Source organism: Colossoma macropomum, unplaced genomic scaffold, assembly GCF_904425465.1.
Source record: "Colossoma macropomum unplaced genomic scaffold, Colossoma_macropomum, whole genome shotgun sequence".
Classification (NCBI taxonomy): Eukaryota; Metazoa; Chordata; class Actinopteri; order Characiformes; family Serrasalmidae; genus Colossoma; species Colossoma macropomum.
The window spans coordinates 11849794-11870586 of NW_023494793.1; the positions used below are offsets into that span (position 1 = coordinate 11849794).

Consider the following 20793-nt stretch of genomic DNA (forward strand, 5'->3'; position numbering starts at 1 on the left):
ATCACCAGCATTGCATATAAAAACATGTGTGGCTCGTGGAGAGACATGTATAACTTTTTTTTTATTTCAATTACAGAACTGTGGATGTAAGTTACAGAATTCATTCTATATTATTTTAATCTCTCTTTTGGTGGCTGTTATATATCATCATTTTATAGCATGTAAATAACTCACCTCTGTTAGCTAGCCAGGCTAAAGTACAGCCTCCACATAGTGGGCCGATCCTCGACCCAAATTAAGGCCATTACTGGTGCTGACTGCAGCTCAATAACCATCAGACGGCATCTGCGAGGGAAGGGCTTCAGAAACAAAAAAACGTCTTCAAAGGCCACGTCTCCTTCAACGCCACGAAATTGCCCATTTGGACTTTGCAAGGGAGCACCAAACATGGGACACTGAAAGGTGGAAGAAAGTTTTATTCTCTGATGAGAAAAAATTTAACCTTGATGGTCCTGATGGCTTCCAATGTTACTGGCATGACAAGGAAATCCCACCTGAGATGTTTTCTACATGGCACAGTGGTGGGGGGGCACCATCATGATTTGGGGTGCTTTTTCCTTCAATGGAACAATGGAGCTTCAAGTTGTACAGGGGCGTCAAACAGCAGCTGGCTATGTGGAGATGTTGCAGCGGGCATCCCTGATGATGCAGGGCCCTCGTCTGTGTGGTAATGACTGGGTTTTTCAACAGGACAATGCTGCAGTTCACAATGCCCGACTGACAAAGGACTTCTTCCAGGAGAATAACGTCACTCTTTTGGACCATCCTGCGTGTTCCCCAGATCTAAATCCGATTGAGAACATTTGGGGATGGATGGCAAGGGAAGTTTACAAAAATGAACATCAGTTCCAGACAGTGGATGCCCTTCGTGAAGCCATCTTCAACACCTGGAGCAACATTCCCACTAGCCTCCTGGAAACACTTGCATCAAGCATGCCTAAACGATTGTTTGAAGTGATCAACCACAATGGTGGACCAACTCACTACTGAGTCCTTTTTTTGACATTTCAATTTTTGTTTTCGGGTTTTTTTGAGACATGGTCTTAAACTTTTGATTAGCTGATGAACAGCCTATTTCAGTTAACTTGTTGTTTTTAATAAATTGGCTGCTGAAAATCTTTTGTCTCTTGCTCCTATTTCTTCTTTTAGCATTGTGAAGCTCTACTTAGAACCTTCTTAAGATCCAATAGTGCAAAGTGAAAATTCTTGCAATTTTTTAACTGGTCTTAAGATTTTGATCAGGAGTGTATACAGCTTTACACTACCAGCAATAACTGTTTACAAATTGAAGTGTCTCTTAATCTGGGTCTGGTGCTTACCGAGGATCTCCATACGTGGCCTCGCCTACCCGCGCATCCACAGCCAGTAGCTGGTTTTTACTATAAATTAGTTTATATCCTCGATATATAAATTCGTGGCCTCAATATATTCATTTGTGGCCATATTAAAACCACGTCACCTTAGGGCTCCATAAATGCACATTTTTTTAATGAGTAATTTACTTTCCCTTTTAAAGTGACCTCTTCAGTCATTATTACATTATTAATGAAAACAAAGTAATAAAGAATGACTTTTCTTCTTCCTGTGGTCTTCAGGCAATTTGGATGGAGCAATTTTGTGTTGAACATGTGACTTGTGGTATATTCTAAGTAGATTTCTGAAGTCGTGTGGTCATTCTATAGTCAGTGTCTTGCCCTTAACTCTGGGACTAAGCAGTCAACGGCATTTTCAAAAATTGCTTTTATCATGCCTTGCTGTAAACAAAAATGCTCCAAAGTCCTGTGAACACCCCATCCCCCCATATGGATCCCCTGATTTTATTAGTCAAAATATGAATTATTCAGAGGGTCTGGCAACGCTTTGAAGGGCAGCTGTGGAACATGTTTATTTGTGGCAAGGAAGGAATAATTGAAAATGGCATTCATTTTTCTAATCGAGAAACCTGCTGATGTGGGCATGACGCCGGCCACAGAATGACGACTAACCGGGATTTTCCTGAACTTTAAGGTTTCCCATGATTTGTAGCTAAAGCCGGTGTCTGGTGAAGCAGTATATGTGCATTGTTTTTTTTTGTTTTTTTTTACAAAAATGGCCAAAAAATACTAGGTGGCTGCTTAGAAATTACATAAAAGCTGTGGTGACTGCTTTTTGACAGTGCCCCATCTCTTAATGCTTACAGAGTGTGCAGATAACACGTAATGGTGACCTGAGGTTAGCCATATTGACATTGAGATAACTATTTCAACCTTTCTGAAGGTGTTGATTGTAAAGAGCTACAGAACTGTAAAAGCACAGAAGCGTACAATTAGCTTTATATCAACAAAAAAGGAAAGGTTCTGTATAGCAAACATAGTGACTTCAGTTTTCTGAAAGCTGAGGTCAGAGCAACAGCCAGGGTAAACATCAGGTGTGGGTAATGCTGAGGGAAAGTGGAGTGGTCGAGACTGTGGGCTGCTCGTGCATTGCAGAGTTGGGGAAGTCCTGCAGCCACACAGCAGCTGCCAGGTTAAAGGTTAGGATAAGCTCAGATAGACTTTGCAATCTATCCTATTTATATGAGCAAACACGTGTGACGTTTTAGTTTTAAAGCTGTGTGTCCACGAAGGGCCAGTGTGGCTGCTGGATTTCATTCCAGCACAGCAGGAGCTCACATGATCAACTGTTGGAAGACTGAGAGCAGCTGATTAAACAAGTGGAATCATGTGAACTCCTGCTTGTACCTGCATCCATACAGGCCCATTGTGGATAAGATTGGACCCCTCTGCTTTACATACACCAATCAGGCATAATATTATGACCACCTCCTTGTTTCTACGCTCATTGTCCATTTTATCAGCTCCACTTCCTTCAGTGGTCAGAGCCCCCATGGACCCTCACAGAGCAGGTACTATTTGGGTGGTGGATCATTCTCAGCACTGCAGTAACACTGACGTGGTGGTGTTGTGTTAGTGTATGTTGTGCTGGTCTGAGTGGATCAGACACAGCAGTGCTGCTGGAGTTTTTAAACACTGTGTCCACTCACTGTCCACTCTATTAGACAGTCCTACCTTGTCAGTCCACCTTGTAGATGTAAAGTCAGAGATGATAGCTCATCTGCTGCTGCACAGTTTGTGTTGGTCATCCTCTAGTCCTTCATCAGTGGTCACAGGACGCTGCCCACAGGACACTGTTGGCTGGATATTTTTGGTTGGTGGACTATTCTCAGTCCAGCAGTGACACTGAGGTGTTTAAAAACTCCAGCAGCCACTCAGACCAGCGCAACACACACTAACACACCACCACCACATCAGTGTTACTGCAGTGCTGAGAATGATCCACCACCCAAATAGTACCTGCTCTGTGAGGGTCCATGGGGGTCCTGACCACTGAAGAAAAGGGTAAAAGGGGGCTAACAAAGTATGCAGAGAAACAGATGGACTACAGTCTGTAACTGTAGAACTACAAAGTGCACCTATATAGTAAGTGGAGCTGATAAAATGGACAATGAGCGAAGAAACAAGGAGGTGGTCATAATGTTATGCCTGATCGGTGTGTATATGTGTGAATGTAACATCAGTGGGACATAAATGGCACCCCAAACATGGAACCATGATTCTCATCATCCCATAAATGATACCTGAAAATGTATTTTTACTAGGATAAGCTTCATGACAACACTGTTAGATGTCAAACAGATGAAACGAAGGATAAATGAGCAACGGCTGATTGTAAGGACTTGTGGAATGTAAAGGTAGTGAAGACAGCTTGGGAGAACAAGATATTTGCTAGGTGAGCAACAAAATATCTAGGGAACTGTGCTGGACACCGGCCGTCCAGAGTTGTGCACCCCTGATGTAGGGTGTATACTTGGAAAAAAGTCAAAGCAGTTTAGTTTCTATCAACCTTTAATAAAGTCGCTTTGATTTAATTAACATGCACTTAAGTACAGAATTACTGACTTCTGCCCTTATCTTCTGTTCTATATCTCTCTTTCACTTCATTTCACTTTCCAACAGCGCTGTGAGAGCAAGGAATTGAGGGGTTCTTCTTTTCAGACACTTTAAATGTGCATGTCTTATAATTGTACTCCACAGTGCAATCTTCAGGAACGTTAAAAATTTTTGGAAGTCTGTAAAAGAAAGAAATAAAAAAAATAATCAAAGAACAGAACATCCAAAGAACATCAGGTAAATGTTACACAGGAGCATCTGCTCTGGAAGATATTTAGAATAAGGTCAAGTAGATACAGAAGTGTTAAGGTCTAAAAGGGGGACTGAGAATTTATTAACTTCTTAAAACCCCAGGCTTATTACATACTAAGGCTTATTATTCAGTTATTTCACAGACTTCAGTGCAAACTAGGTGAGTTATTGTTAGGTTATAGAAGTATGTAGTAAAACTCTGGGCCTGTCAGTCAGCCCTGGATGTTTAAGAGGTTAATCTGCTTCTTTTCATTGTGTCCAGTGTTTTCTATGCATGAACCATGACTTAAAGATACTCTTCTAGGTTAATTTGGAAAACTGTCAACTTTTTTATTTACTTTTATTTTATTTCTTTTTTATTATTTATTTTAGATATTCAAAGAGGTTTGTAGTCAACTTTTAGCTCAATAAACATGTCAGTTTTTTTCTGTTTATGAAATCATTTAAGTCCAAAATTCATTACAGTTTCTATATTCTCAAAATAAGTGGATAATAGATTCTCCACAGTGAGCAAGCAATGTTTATTTCAACTGTCAACCCTCACCTGCGAAAGGTGCCATATGTGGCTGTTTGCCATTACTTACCATTACATGCCTGTTTGGTCAACAAATTAGCCTATCCCAGCAAGATACGCTAATTATTAAATGCGTATAATCAGAGTCTCACAACTGAGTGGTGACTGCCCTGATTTTCACCATAAAGCATAATCAATGCTTTATTAATGATGACTGACTGATGATGGGTCACTTTCTGTAATTGGGGTGGTCAGAAACATGGCCATGCCTCATTTCAGGGTTGCACAAGCCACCTCTGGCCCCCTTATGGATTAGATTTTACACCAGAATTGGTGCACGTGGTAAGCCAAAACTGCTGAACGACACTTGTTATTTCACTACAGATGCGACTCGTTAGCCTCCTGCTGACCATTTTTGACCATTTGTTTTTTACACATATAGATAAGTTAATATAGCATGCAGATGTTTTCATTCCAATTACAAATTAAATAAAATTAAATGAATGGAGAAAACTTTGGAGCATAGTTACAGCTAGATAGATAGTAGTAGATAGCTTAGATAGTAACTGTTTAGAGGTTTTGATTGGCTGATTTCTCAGTAACTCCCCTCATGAATCCAACAGACTCTACTGCACTAGTGCAAAGCTGCTGTCTGCTGCTTTGATTATGGGACTACTCTGTACTCTCTACACACTTCTACAGGAATAGCTCAACCAGTTTGCATTGAAGTCCCTGTAGTTACTGAATAATAAGCCTTAGTATAATAAGCCTGGGATAGTGAATTTTCCTCACTGTACATAAACAACCACTTTTTCTATGACAACACAAAATCTATCACATTTACATATATCTAACTATTCAGCCTTTCTACCCCCATTCACAGTGAGTGTTTGGCCTGCTTTTTGAAAGAGGCACAATAGAGGGCAACCAATCATAACAGAAGTCATTTACATATTAGTCTTAAAGGCAGGGTGTCAGTCTGTTTAACTGTATAGGATGAAAAGAGGTTGGTGGATGTTTTTTGGTATATAAAACAAAACTAACATTATAAGAGAACCGCAGGCCTACAAAATAAAATGCAAGAAACATGTACGATATGGATCCTTTAAGATTTCAAACCATATTCTGTATTTAGTTTTTGTATGTATTTTGTATGTGCATACAAAAAAGTAACTTTACAGTAGAAGAAAAATAGTCAATGTAAGTTAATTCAGCCAGACCTCATTATGACTTTATTTAAGTCAATCTGGGTCATTTCTATAGGTCTTTTTTTATCCTGAAATTTTGACACAATGTAAATGCTGAAAAAAAAAAAGTAAAAACAACAAAAATGGGGATAAATGGTTTTGTTCCTACTGCAACAATATTTTAGTTATTTCATAGCTAGCTTTTGTTTATTTACCCATCACAGCAGCGCATTCCATCAGCCTTGCAGGTACACTTAACACATTTTTTGTTGGTCCAGGATGATCCCACAGGGTGCCAGATCTTATCCATGATGTCCTGACAATGAGTCGCACCTATAAAAGGTCAAAAGTTAGTAACACATCACAATATAAACCAACATGAGCATAACATGACTCAACTCTTGGCAAATGGATACCTCTTTTCAGCATCGTCATTGAGCAGGCGGCATCATTCAGAGGAATGAGAGCAAACAGCACCAACCCCACGAACACTGACCTCTTCAGCACAGACTTTGGAACAAAGAGCAAGTAAACAAATGGAGTTAACAAACACCTCCGCGCTCTGTCTGGAGAACTGCAGTGTTATTGATCGTTTATACTTTCTATTGATAAAACTAGCAAGATTGAGATTTCCTTTTTAATCAGACAGAAGTCTAGTTTTATTAAAACTTGAAAACATTATTTTTTCACTGACACAACTAGATTTTGAATTACTGTTTGATTTCTGCAGAAACAGGGCCTGATTTCCCATCTTAGAATTAAGATTATCTTAACTGCTAGAGAGAGTGTTCAGTGCTATGCTCACTCTACCATTTAAGTGTCATCTTTGTGCTAAAATACTTTCAGGAACCCCAGCACGGGTCATTCCGAATAAGAATAACTGGCCTCTTAGACCAGCGGTTCCCAAAGCATATACTCAAAATGATCCTAAAGAAATCAACAGTTTTGTTGTATTTCCAAGAGTGTTCCACAAGGTTAAATCCTGGGGCCAGTCTTATTCAGTTTATATATTAACAGTGTTGCTGCCACCACATTGGGCTGCTGATTCCTGTACAAGCAGCAAAAAAATAGTAGTGCTCATTTCCTGCCCTTTACAACCACAAATTAGCCTGATGTAGTTTTTTTTATTATTTGATTATAGTATCAAATGAGCCTCTAAGTTCTAATCTCTAACCACCTGTACTCGCAATTGTTTTAGTTCATTTTAGTTTTAATTTTTAGTTGATTTTTAGGATTTTCTAAAACTCTATCATTATTGCTTGTTTTATTATTTGTTTTTAGCTTATTCTGTTGTTTTATTTGATTTGTATTATTCTACTCAATAATTTTGCTCATCTTGATATTAGTTTTTTATTCTAAAGAGCCTAAAATATATTTAATTTTCTGTATTGTTTTAACTACACCATACATTATGCTTTATATCACTTTCTTTGTTACATGTTTATTATTTCTGAATTATATTTACTGTTGAGTCCTTTGTTTTTTAGTTCTATGCCTGGCTACATTGTAAATTAGAGTCATCTTCAATGTCACCTGACTTTAAATAAAAGTTGATTAATTGATATCAAGAACATTTAAATCTCATTTAAACAGCACTACTAAACTTAGAAATCATGTGAACTCACCATGGTTACAGCCTCAGTGTGGATGTTCTGAGGTCTGTGACCACTACCCTAATAAAGTCAAATTTTTGCTGCACCGCCCACTTATGATAGTTTCTCCTCCAGTGTCATTACAGCATCCATTTCCTCTGTCTAAACACTCCGCCTCCACGTACTGGCGGCTGTCTTCAAGTCAACAGCCAGGAGAAGGAGTGAACTCAAAAACTGTCTTACAGCAAATGTACATCCTTGCAGACTTAATTGTTTTTCCAGAAGTTACAGTTAGATAAATACAGTAGGCTGCCTATTCAGCCATACAGTCTCCAGAAATGTGCAAAAATAGCAACATGTAAAATAAACAAATTCTTAAGTAATCAGAGATCCATCTAAGAAACATCAGAGAAAAAAAGCTGCCAAAGTGGGCTATCGGGAGCAGGGATGTGGGAAGATCTCAAGACCGTTTAACTGCAACTAATAAAAACAGTTAGCTTGTCAAAGCTGTTGCTGTGTTATCCCAAGTGGGTGCTAAGATGTTGCTAGGCTATTGCTATGGAAGCCCAGGTGGCTGCTGAGGTGTTGCTGGGCTATTGCTATGATGTCCTAGGTGGTTACTAAGGTGTGGCTTGACCGTTACTTTGTTATCTTATGCGGCTACACTATAGCACTATATAGACAGAAAAATACTGGGACACCCCTCCTAATGATTGAGTTCAGGTGTTTCAGCCACACCCATTGCTAACAGTTGGTTAAAATTAAGCACATAGCCTTGCAGTCTTGATAGACAAACACTGGCAGTAGAGTAAGTCATACTTATGTGCTCAGTGGCTTCAAACGTGGCACCGTCATAGGATGCCACCTCTGCCATAAGTGAGTTTGTGAAATTTCTGCCCTGCTAGATCTGACTCTGTCAACTGCAAGTGCTGTTATTGTGAAATGAAAGCACCTCAGAGCAACAACAGCTTAGCTACAAAGCCATAGACCACGCAAACTCACAGTGCCTATCCTCTGTTGAATCACTCACTAACAAGTTCCAAATTGCCTCTGGAAGCAACATCAGCAAAAGAACTGCACATTAGGAGCTTCGTGAAATGGGTTTCCATGGCTGAGCAGCTACACACAAGCCTAAGATCAAAACGCACAATGCTAAACAAGGCATGCCGCCACTGGACTCTGGAGCAGCGGAAACGTATCCTGTGGAGTGACGAATCACGGTTCTCTATCTGGCAGCCTGATGGATGAGTCTGGGTTTGGTGAATGCCAGGAGAACATTACCTGCCTGACTGCATTGTGCCAAGTTTGGTGGAGGAGGGATAATGATATGGGGTTGCTTTTCAGGGGTTGGCCTAGGCCTCTTAGTTCCTGTGAAGGGAAATCTTAATGCTTCAGCAGACCAAGACATTTTGGACAACTGTATGCTTCTAACTTTGTGTGAACAGTTTGGGGAAGGTCCTTTTCTGTTCCAGCATGACTGATCCCCAGCGCACAAAACAAGGTCCATAAAGGCATGGCTGGGTGAGTTTGGTGTTGAAGAACTTGACTGGCCCTCACAGAGCCCTGACCTCAACCCCATCAAACACCTTTGGAATGAACTAGAACAGAGATTGTGAGCCAGGCCCTCTCATCCAACATCAGTGTCATTAGGATTCGTATGGCGCTCTTTTCCTCAAATGACCATTTTACTGATGATCTTTAAGCAAATTCCTGGATTGAATCTCACTACTGCAGACAGGGAGATATAGGCTACAAACACCAATAAATAAAAACCATAACTGAGGTGTTTACTACACTTGTATCTCTGTAACCGTATGAGGCCTTTGTTGTCATATGTGTCATGTATGTTGACAGACAGGCCACTCGAGCACATGCACTCTCTCAGTACACAGCCATACTGTTGTAACACTTGCAGAATGTTTCTTGGCTTTGTCATGTTGAAACTAGAATGGATGTCCCTAAAGAAGACGGCATCTAAAAGGCAGTATATGTTGCTCCAAAATATATCTATATCTTTTTGTGTAATGGTGCCATCACATATGCGCAAGTTACCCATGCCATGGGCACTAATACACCCCTATACCATGACAGACTCCAGCTTTTAAACTTCATGCTGGTAACAGTCTATATGGTCCTCTGTAAACCAGAAGAGTTGACATGTATAATCACTCATCTCACGCAGAAGCAGTATGCATTTATTTAAGCAACTGCCTAATTTGCCACACAACACAAACCTTTTTCTGTTATTAAATTGATGCTGTGATTAAAGCACAACGTACATTTCATGCATGTGTCAGATGGTTTAGTTTTAATTTTCACATAAACCCCAGACCCCACAATATTCCCACCCCACCCCCATCTTTATTGACTTTTCAGGGTTTTACAGGGTTTAGGCCAGTACTAAATTTCACAAATCATAAACATCTTCAGTTCTAAAGGGAAGCGTGGTGGTGGGAGTATTCTGCTGTGGGTTTCAGAGTCTAATTGCATCTGTCTCTACCATGAAATCCCTTTATTTTCAATTGATCATTCTCCCACATTCATTTGAAGATGGAGTTTAAAAAAGGATTTTTATCACTTAATATGAAAAGGAAATAGCACTGTATGGTATTTATTTACAAGATGTTTTTGCAGAAATTTAAACCGACACATAGAGTTTACAGCACTTGTACACAAGACTGGACTGTTGTGGACATGGATTTTGCTTTAATGTGCCACAAATTTGCGATCACTATTTAAGTCTAAGATTGTAGTACATTATCTTTAAGCTAGTTTGGTTATACAGTATTTTATAGTCTCTGAAGGTTGTGAATATTTGATTGTATTTTGCAACCCATCTGTATCCATCTGTATGGGTCTGAGTTATTTGTTCTTATATTCTGTATCAGGATTAACTGGCTTAAAATATGTATACTTACATTACATATACATATACATTTTTAACAAAGGAGTCTGAAAGTCTGACCTTCAAATATCGGGAATTTGGATAGGCTACAGTCTATCCAATGAATGAAACACCTGAATTAAATGATTAAAACGTGTGTCCCAATACTTCTGTCCATATCGTATATATAAAAATAACCCACCTGCATAAGAAAGAAGACTCTTGTTGTTGTATGGAACAAAATGAATATTCTGCCTTAAACCTGAATGCAAACCAAACTACAATTCCGGTTATTAAAATTTGCTTATTATCCAGATGTCAAAAATGTAGGTTAAGTTTTACTGTAGGCTCATGTTTGTTCTCTTTATATAATCAGCACCATTATAATAATTTTGCTCATATTTGACACGTCCTGATTTCTTTCTCATGGTGCCACCCATGTGTTATCTTCTGTTTATCTTTCTATAGAGTTCTGCCAAGAATACTTCATTATTCACACTTTTACTACACAAGGAAGTTATTAATTATCCTGGCTGATTACAGGGAGTATAATGACAGGAATTTAGGCCATCTGAAGTCTTTGTGCTGTTGGATACCAAGAGCTGCTAATGTGGCAAGAATCTGCTTTGAGTTTTCTAAACATTTGGTCATGTGCCTGTTTTTTTATAGTAGAATGCTTAACCTGATGAATGTACTGTTTAAAACTACTTTTTACTGTTTAAAAATAATTTAATATGTAAAGTCTGATCATAGAATAAAAGCCCAGTATGTTTTAGATGTTCATTAGTTTTATGTATGCGTGCAGAAGTGTTTGGTCCTGGTTGTGGTCCTGTGTTAGGGAATTTCCAGACTGTGAAACTACATTTCTCAATTCAAGTTAAAAAAAAGGAATGTTCAATGATGATTATTATAATATTCTATCAAATAATGCACACACAACAAGCACATATATGTTGTGATTAATATTATTATGATAATACTTAGGGGACAAAAGAAAATCCTAAGACTATTTGAAAAAAAATCTATGTATTGCTACTGTCAGAACAAAACCTTCTAGTCTCCAAAAAGGTAGCTTTACAGGAGAAGAAAAAACTTTCTTAACTTTTAATTGAAGTTAATATAAGAATTTTTATAACATTTCTTCCATTGGTCCATTCATGATGACATTTTTAAAGTATATGTAAATGTAAAGGGCAGCTCATGATTTCACTGCGATTTTCACTGTTGTGTAAAATTGGTCACATTTGTGTAATTTTATTATAATTATGATGATAAATAGCATTTACTGTTAAATTTGCTATATAAATTTACAGCTAAGATAAAGTAATACATTGCATTAATTACATGTTGACTGGATTTGTAATGGTAGCCCACTGCTATTAAACCATGCATGATGTTTCCAGTTTTGTGAAACATGTGAAAAAGTGAGAAGTATATAATAATAATCTCCTTTCTAGGTCAAACAAACTGTATTGATGAAACTGATGGCTTGGAGCATGAAATGGATTCCACCTGGACGAACTCACAGTGTTACAAATGTCCTTGTTCCTCCACCGGCATGACATGCTGTGACACGTAAGAATCGAACTTCTCCTTTTCCCCTCAGTAATGCAGAATCATGCAGCATCTGTTTGTAGTATCTCTAATCTGTTTTCTGCAGAAGATGCTGCAAACTGAACAATTCTCAGTAGAGAAAAGAAGAAGTATAAATATTTAAAATCTGCAAATCTTCAGCACAGCTAGTGTGTTTTGTAGATTATTTTAAATTTTAATTTCTCTTCTTTTTATACTTCTGAATATACTTCTGTTTTGAGTGCTTAGAGCTACACAAAGACATTAAATGTATAATTTGCTTTCAGCATTGTTCCACCAAGTAACCCAAATCCTACAACCTGCACTGTGGTGTACGACTATCAGACCTGCCAAGCCAACCTTGTGAGCAGAGATGACCCGTTATTAACTAACTGAAGAGTGGGACTCCATCACAGCTGTTGAAGTGCTTCAGAGATGCTGTACTTTCTTCTTAAAGTAAAAACAATGAACAGAATGTTTTCTGCACGTGTTTCAAAATGAAAAACACAAAAGTTCTCAATACCAAACACTGTAAGCATTTCACTGTAAAATGACAGTAATTTACTGTAATTACGGTAAAATTACAGTAAAAGTAGCTGCATTACTTTCACAGTAATTTACTGTACAATGTTAACAGTAAACAACAGTTAAATAACAACTTTATATTGTGACTCCACGGTGACCGCACAAGATTAATGTCATTTAGCTGTATTCTGCTGTACTAAATAAGTAATAAGCTGTAATTTACTTTACATTTACATATGAAAAAAATATTACAATGTGTTTTTACTAAATAATACTTTTTAACTTTCCTTTGCTGTTATATCCCACAATGCTCTGTGGTACAGCTCAACATCAAAAGCACAGTAATCTACTGTGTTATTACAGAGAATGTCTTAAGATGAGTTCATTTCAAGGTAAAATGATGAATACAGCATATTACTATGAAACATTTGTGTTAAATATGGTGAAATATGGCAATAATTAACAATGTACTCAGTAAAAGCAATGCCAAGTGCAGTAAAAGTTTCAGGGTTAAACAGCCTAGTAATATACAGGGTGATTCAAAAAGATTCAACCAATTTCAAAATGATTTATTTCACTTGTAAATCATTACAGAATAATGCAGTGAACTGTAAATGGTTTAAATGAGCATAAAGTTTATTATGTAATTTTACAAGTGCTCAATATGAACCTCCTGCAGCTGTACGGACAGCATCAACGCCATAGTCAAATTCATCCCATACTCAATCGATCGGCTCTTTCAATACGATTTCAGAGATCATCCAGTGTTGTGGAACCAATGACGAACACTCTGAGCTGTTGTAGGTTCACTGCAGACAAAAATCATGCTGCACAGTTATGACAGATTCACTCTTATTGAGGTGGAGAACGCAAAACGCTTTCTGCTCAGGGGTCGCATCTCCTCGCTGACTGAAGGGAGCCATCTTCCAGTGACAGTCAGAAACTCTATGACCTCTTCTGTCAATTGGTATGTGATTGGTTCCTAGGCGCCTCATGGTTGTAAAAATATGGTGCTTTGAAATCGGATGAATCTTTTTGAATCACCCTGTACTTCTAAGGCTCAATCTCTCCCAGAAAAGAAAAGCATCAGAGGAAAAGTGATTTTATGCACGATGCCTTTCAGCACTTGGCGGCCCTCCTCTGTGAGTTTATGTGGTCCACCACTTCGTGGCTCAGCTGTTATCACTTCTAGATGCTTCCATTTCACAATAATAGCACATACAGATGTGCATTCAAAAGTATGAAGAATATATAGAGAGATATTGAATTGATATTGAATCTACAATTGGAGAATTGGAGATTTTGAATATTCTGAATATTATTTTCTCTACAGAGGTAAGAATTGTTCAGCATCATCTGCAGCACATAAACGATCACAGATAACTACAAACAGTGTGCAGCTGCATGATTCTGCATTACTGAGGGTAAAAAGGAGAAGTTCTGTTCCTATGTGTCACTGCATGTCATGCCAGTGGAGGAACAATGACATTTGTAACACTGTGAGTTTGTCCAAGTGGAATCTATTTCATGATCTGACCCATCAGTTTCATCAGTAGTTTGCATGACTTAGCTATTGTGTTATTGTTCACTTTTTTTTACACGGTTCAGAAAATAATCTGGAAACATCAGGCACAGTTAAAGCTGGAGATGAAAGTAGACTTTCTATCAAAATTTCCAAAAGTTGTCCACAGTGGTGGTGATGGGAACCAGACGTCTGAAGAGTTTAATGTCTCTAAAAGCTCCCTCACATTATGTTAATATATAAAATGGTAATGAATATCGCTGTTGTCGGAAGAAAACCTTGTATCTCCATTTTTGTAGGTTTTCAGTTTTTGACATACTTTGTTGTCTTTTACATTATGTGTAAATTTCCTGACGAAGGGACCAAAAGAAATGGCCCAAAATGACTCGGAAAAAAGTCTGGTTCCATTGACTTACATTAAAAGTAAAGTAGGCTTTTTCCTTCTCCTGTAAAGTTACCATTTTGGAGATACAAGGTTTTTTTCTGGCAACAGTGATATGCTGTCTGATGTTTGAGACATTCAAGTCAGTTACTTTCACTTTCACTTTGAGCGACTTTGTTTACATCTTAACCATTTAAATACACAGAAATTCCAAGCGGCCTTTTTTTTATTTATTTAGTCCTTACATACTTGAGGGCTATCTGGAATGACATTGGCATTGGACTGTCCCACTCTTTGAGCCACTGTAGGCCTTGTGATCAGAGGCTCCTGAGGAGTGAGAGGAAAGAGACCCCTGGACAATAGCGTCACTGTACTGTGTGTGAGTAGGCAATGTGTGAGAGCTGTAGTGGTCACAATGCCACATCACTCGTAGGTGTCAACCTCTAGAGACATTAAAATCATTACAATCAGCAACTACAATTTTTCTGTTTTGGCTTGTTGGTTGGTTTCAGCTTTGGTGTCCTAAAATGTCTGTTTTTGGTGCAGTTACAGTTTGAAATACACCTTAAAAATTCCATTCTTGGATTTCCATAATCAACCAATAATTGCTTAAATCTAGTGCTAAGCTTAACTTTACCTCACATCAGAAATCTCCCACCTTAACTGAAAGACCAAAAACACTCAAATTCTGCACTCTGCATTTATTCAAGCATAATTTATCACATAAAAACCTGTTATTAAATTGGTGCTGCGATTAAAGCACAAAATAGTCAAGGTTTATTTATACAGAGCTTTTTACAACAGACGTTTTCACAAAGCAGCTTTACAGAAAGATCCACGTCCAAGTCCCCATGAGCGTCGCCAATGGAGACAGTGGCAAGAAAAAAAACTCTAAGAGCAAGAAGAAGAAACCTGAAGAGGAACCAAGACTCAAAAGGGGAACCCCTCCTCTCTGGTCGGCACCGGTTTGCAAACAACGTTAGTATAAAACATTAAAATGCAGAAACGGGGAAAAACAGGTGAAGCAATGTTGATGATTAAATGGTTAGTGTGTGAAGCAGCGGCAGCATCAGGAGGGTCAGTAACATGCGGGTGAGGTTTGCACAGCATTGTACAGCAGGAAGCTCAATGTCAAATTATTCCTTTCGAATTTTTATCTGACCACAAATTATTTTCTCACATCATAATTGGGTCTCTCTCATTCTTTATGGTGAACTCTCACATACAGGCCGGTTTTATGCAGAGCTCTTATATGTTGGGCACCTTCATTCCACTTTAAAAGTCTTTGCTGTCTTATCTCTGACTCCCCTCATTAAGTCTACATCTTCAGCTCATGTGCTGTGTGGGGATGTTGGGGTGTAGAGATTGCAGGACTGCATTATTTTACATGATCGCATGATCACATGACAGTGTAGAGACAGGGTTCCCCTCAAATAGTCTACTTCTAATCCCTTACGCAGTCCAATGAGGATATTTCTGGCTAAACGTCAGCCAGCTTGTGCCGCATAGGCCACATAGACACATCCTCCATTCCCCCTCTCTTTTTTTTTCCTGAATGAATCTCCCCCAGAGCCGGTTTATGAGGAACCTGGCCATTTCCTACCCAACCCCCCTTTATATCAAAAACAGGACTGCTGAACAGCAGAGGGCGCCCACAAGGGAGTCCTTAATGAATGGGAGTAAATGGAGCTCAATGGCTAAAAACGAAAAGTTAAAATAGTTTCTAATCACTCGCCCAGAACGTTTCTTTGATTTTAGAAAGTAGAAGGATGTATTTCACTAAAAAAAACAAAGAAATCTTACCTGTATCTTTCCTTTTTTCTACAGCAAACAGGTTTTGGGCAGCAGAAGGCGGGCATTACTGCAAGAGCATGACGATTGATTGGCGAGTAGCTCATTGGCTGTTCGCGCTCACTGACGTCATGGACATCCATGAGGTGCCGTTTTAAACTACTATAACTCCAGTTTAAAAGCTCTTAAAAATATAACAGCGGTGTTAAATGTTTTATGCTATTCAGTGTTCAGAAAATGATTGTATTCTTTTACATTAAAAATGTTTATAAACTATGATTTTGCTCGAATGCTCCATATCAACCCATTCATCTACCGGCCAGTATAAGGGAAGCCCTGGACGGCATCATATGGCATGGTCTCTCTTCTTAGACTTCTCAGGAATCTTTACAGGATTTCTGACAGATACTGAATTTCACTTGTAACAAACATCTTCTGTTCTAAAGTGAAGCATGGTGGTGGGAGTATTGTGGGTTTGAGTTAAACTTACCTCCATCCTGATCATTCTGATATAAAATACCTGCATGTGTCTGTTTTTAGCATGAACCCATTCTTTATTGATTGTTCTCCCACAATCATTTTAAGCTAATGTCCAAAATGGGTTTTCTATTGGTTCCTATGAAAAAAATAGCACCATAAATGAACTATACTGCACTTATACACATCCAGACTGGATCGTTGAAGGAATGACAGCACAATGGTGCAGAATGAAAATGGATCATTTTAATGTGTCAAAAATCTGCAATCATTATTAGTGTTTAAGGCTGTAGTGCATTATCTTTAAGCCAGATTAGCTATGCAGTATTTTAAAGTGTCTGAAGGTTATCAGTATGACTGTACTTTACAATCCATCTTTATGTATGTGTATGAGTTCTTATATTTATATTGTGTATCAGGACTAACTGGCTTAAATTACTTATTTACTTATACTTAAATGCTTGAATATTTTATGAATGTGTATATCTGAGTACCTGCTCTTCTATTAAGCTTGATTTTTAAGAATGCTGAATTTTTAAGAATTACTGAATACTGAATTACTGCATTTCTTGATGATCACTTAAGAACAGCAGCATGAGGGCACTCAATCGTTGGGTCACTCTTTTTGAACACTTTAAATGTGCAGGTGTCGTAATCGTACTCCACGGTGCAGTCTTCGGCAATGTTCATAACTCTTGGCATTCTGTGAAATAAATAAATTCATGAATGACAACAGAACTTCACAGTAGCCACGTTTACATGCAGCCTGATAATCCGTTAATAATCCGACTAATAGCTCAATCGGAATAGAATACGTCCATGTAAACACCTCAATCGGAATAGTCTAGTCCGACTGAGGCCATTCGGAATACAATTTCTATCTGATTGAACAAGGTGGGTAAACTTCTAAATAATCCGTTAAATAGAAGAATAATAGCCATGTAACTGCCTGAATCCGATCACATTCCAATCGGAATGTGTAAGTACGTTCTGCATGTTCGTCGCATTATAGTGAAAGTTTATAACGTTCAACATGGCGGAGCAGAAACTGGTCTGCAGAGGAGACGAAGTTTATGCTCTGATCTTTAAAAGACGGCGGTGGGACGGACGTCCAGCTTATGTGTCTAAGAACACGACGTCTTCCTCTCGGCCTTCTTTAATAAGGACATGTGAAGGACGTTTTCCTGAGTCTGACATCATTTTAAAGCAATTAAAAACACAAGTGCGCCAACTGGAAACTCATCTCACGCGGACTGGACCTCACGTGATGTTCGCTGTCATGGTAACGTTTACTCTAAGTGCTACTCCACGCATGCGAGTCATTTTGCATCGGATTACTTGTAGTGAGCATGTAAACGAAGATTTTCCATCAGATTGTTGAATAGAGTGTTCATATAAACACCTCAGTCTGAATACAATCGGACTGGCAAAAATCTTTGCATGTAAACACAGCCAGTGTCTGAAGAACGCGATAAACAAGAAATAGGTCTCATCGGAGCTGAAACTAAATAAAGAAAGCCTGAAAAAAAGCAACTATTTAAAATGCACTATGCATTTATTTTCTAGAATTTTAACATTTAACTCTTCTGAGAACAACACTTCACGTTACTTGCTATACATACAGAACTGTGGAAAAGTCAGAGGACACACTTTCTTTTATTTTTCATATGTTTATTGTAGCACTCACAACTATTAAAAGAGACACTGCTTTTTGCTGCTTGCAAGTAGTGGTGCTTTATCCTCCGGCTGTTGTTGGCCACAGCCACGCCACATATAAGCCAAGCTTTTCTCTGCCTAATAGCTTGTTCTTTACATAGCTCACGTCTCTCACTCTCCCTCTCTCTCTGCTCACACACACACACATACAAACACCCCTGGGGAGGTTCCTAGCTCCACTCTCTACAATAAGAGTCCATAGCAAAATGAACCAAGTGCTAGAGAACACATAACCCAAAACTAAGATGCTAAAACATTTCTTGAGCACACTACAAAGTTTTTGGTATCTTTTATATATTTTTTAGCTCTTCTCTTTCAAAGGTCAAAGCTTTAAGCGCTTTTTTATCTGACAGGGACAGTGTTGGTGGTCTACCAGGTGTTACAGGTGCTTGTTAAGAGTCCCATTTTCTCTGTAGCTTTTAATCATTTTTTAAACACCAGTTTTGGGAACTCCTAATTTTTCACGTATTTCCCTTTGACTTTCTCTTCTATTATGTAAGTAAATGATCTTTTATTTAAGCTAACCCCCTCAGAAATATCTCCATTAGCCACTTTAGGTGCACATGAGAAAGAAATCTGCAAGGCAGCTGAGGTGAGTTTGTGTAGTTGCTTGTGTGAATATTAGTGCCTGTTTGATGTCAGTGATGTCAGAACGTCAGTGACACCTTTGAGAATCTTTTGTTGGTGCCACACAGCTGTTTTAAGTTCAGAACTTAAAGCAGCACTAAGCGTACAAATGTAGAGAGTGGACAAATTAAATATTACTAGATTCAAAATTATACATTGTGTACATTAAAATATACTTTAATGTAAATATGTCTCCTGCTTTTTTCCCTGACACTCAAAATAACTTCAACTTTACTGGACTGGAAATTAAGCAAATGAAAGGGTGATCTCTGACTTTTGTACAGTACTGCACAATAGATTCTCTGAAAAAGGCAGACAATTCACTTCATTTCCTTCCTGCATGACTTGAATATGTGGAGAAGAACAAAAACGAATCCTTGAACGATTCAGGATTTTTATGAGCCCAAACTTGACATAAATGTGAAACCGAAAAATGCCGTTGGATTGGAATAATAGGATGTGAAAGTAGATTAAACGTGTCTGAAGTCTAAAAAAAGAATGAAAATGTACTGTGTTGTAAATAGCACATCATTTTATTTGAATGAATTGAATCTTTTACGGAATTAAGGAGAGCTGAATGTATTTTGTTTGTACATATGTTATGTGTGTGAGTGCTGTGCTGTGTATAGCAATCCTTTCCACATTTACCCATAACAGCAGGTCAATGAAGTACTGTCACAGTCACACTGATCACATCTGCTGTTGGTCCAGGAGGATCCCACAGGGTGCCAGGTCTTATCCGCACCATCCTGACAATGAGTCGCACCTATCAAAGGTCAAATTTCCACCCAAAAACCAGGGTTTAGTGAAAAAACCACAACCATATTATGGCATAACTCTGTCTTTGTATGTGTTTGTGTGCAAATACCCTCTTTGAGGAAGCCCTTCCAGCAGCCGGCCTCGTTCAGAGGAATGAGAGCAAACAGGACAAACCCCACGAACACTGACCTCTTCTACATGGACAGTGAGACAAAAAGCAAATAAACGAATTTGGCAGATAACGGTTTCAAACTTCAAGGGTCAGTTTCCCAGATTAAGCCTAAGCCTAGACTGAAAGGACATTTAAAAAGACATTTGAAAAGGGTTCTATATAGCACCTAAAGGGTTCTTCTGTTGTTAAAAGATTGACATCGAAACAATAGAAGAACCCTCTTTGGTGCTATATAGAACCGTTATTAAAAAGGGTTCTATATAGAACTATTTCAGCACATTCTTCATCAATCTGAAGAAACCCTTTCACGAAAAAAGAGTTTAGAACCCCCAGCCCACCTATTTAAAACTGTTTTAAATAATATAGAAAATAAATGATTACTTATTTAATTTAACAAGAAAATCTCTGGACTCTACAAATAAGTAATAAGTACATAATTAGAGCCCCCCGGTGGTTCGGGGGTTATAAACGATTGCTTATATAACTTTTTGCCAGAAGCTGTTAACGACTGCATGGAGATTTCTAAATGTGACATCATCAAACTGACCCTATAGTGGTGAACAGTTCTAGTGCACTGTAACAGATGCCAGCTGACTAAAACAGACGTTTCTGTGATATCGTGAACTTACCATGGCTCCAGTGTTACTCGTGAGCGTGTGTATTTTTCCCCTCTCTCTCGTCTTTTCTACTCCGCTCCAGAGCCGTATAGATATATAACCTACGGATGTAGATCTATACGGCTCTGCTCCGCTCCTACCTTTCTTTCACCTCATAGGTGGATCGAGGTGTCACTCTTCACGGTCTCCTTTAGACCAATCGGAGAGCACGATCTGACCAAAAGGGGGCGGGACTTCGAGTTTAAAAGCTGCGCGGCGGCGCTTGCGCAACAGTC

At 38.5% G+C, this 20793-nt stretch overlaps 2 protein-coding genes across 2 annotated transcripts; both read right to left on the reverse strand.

The window, feature by feature from the left end:
* Window positions 1–3866: 3866 nt before the first annotated feature.
* On the reverse strand, window positions 3867–6428 carry LOC118812887 (beta-microseminoprotein-like). Its single transcript, XM_036577998.1, has 3 exons — window positions 6299–6428; window positions 6098–6215; window positions 3867–4108 (listed from the first exon to the last, which is right to left on the reverse strand). Exons 1-3 carry the CDS (start codon window positions 6315–6317, stop codon window positions 3982–3984), a joined length of 264 nt encoding a protein of 87 aa, XP_036433891.1. The 5' UTR covers window positions 6318–6428; the 3' UTR covers window positions 3867–3981.
* A 10425-nt stretch (window positions 6429–16853) lies between these two features.
* Window positions 16854–20761, reverse strand: LOC118813271 (beta-microseminoprotein-like). The gene is made up of 4 exons (XM_036578506.1): window positions 20531–20761; window positions 19839–19923; window positions 19619–19736; window positions 16854–17330 (listed from the first exon to the last, which is right to left on the reverse strand). Exons 1-4 carry the CDS (start codon window positions 20531–20533, stop codon window positions 17204–17206), a joined length of 333 nt encoding a protein of 110 aa, XP_036434399.1. The 5' UTR covers window positions 20534–20761; the 3' UTR covers window positions 16854–17203.
* Window positions 20762–20793: the final 32 nt, after the last annotated feature.

Coding starts and splice junctions, on each gene's coding strand:
- LOC118813271 (XM_036578506.1), bottom strand. Junction 19,737..19,838: donor GAAGGGCTTCCTCAAAGAGG/GTATTTGCACAC, acceptor GACCTTTGATAG/GTGCGACTCATTGTCAGGAT. Junction 17,331..19,618: donor TCATTGACCTGCTGTTATGG/GTAAATGTGGAA, acceptor TTTATTTCACAG/AATGCCAAGAGTTATGAACA.
- LOC118812887 (XM_036577998.1), bottom strand. Junction 4,109..6,097: donor GGAATGCGCTGCTGTGATGG/GTAAATAAACAA, acceptor TTTCTTTTACAG/ACTTCCAAAAATTTTTAACG.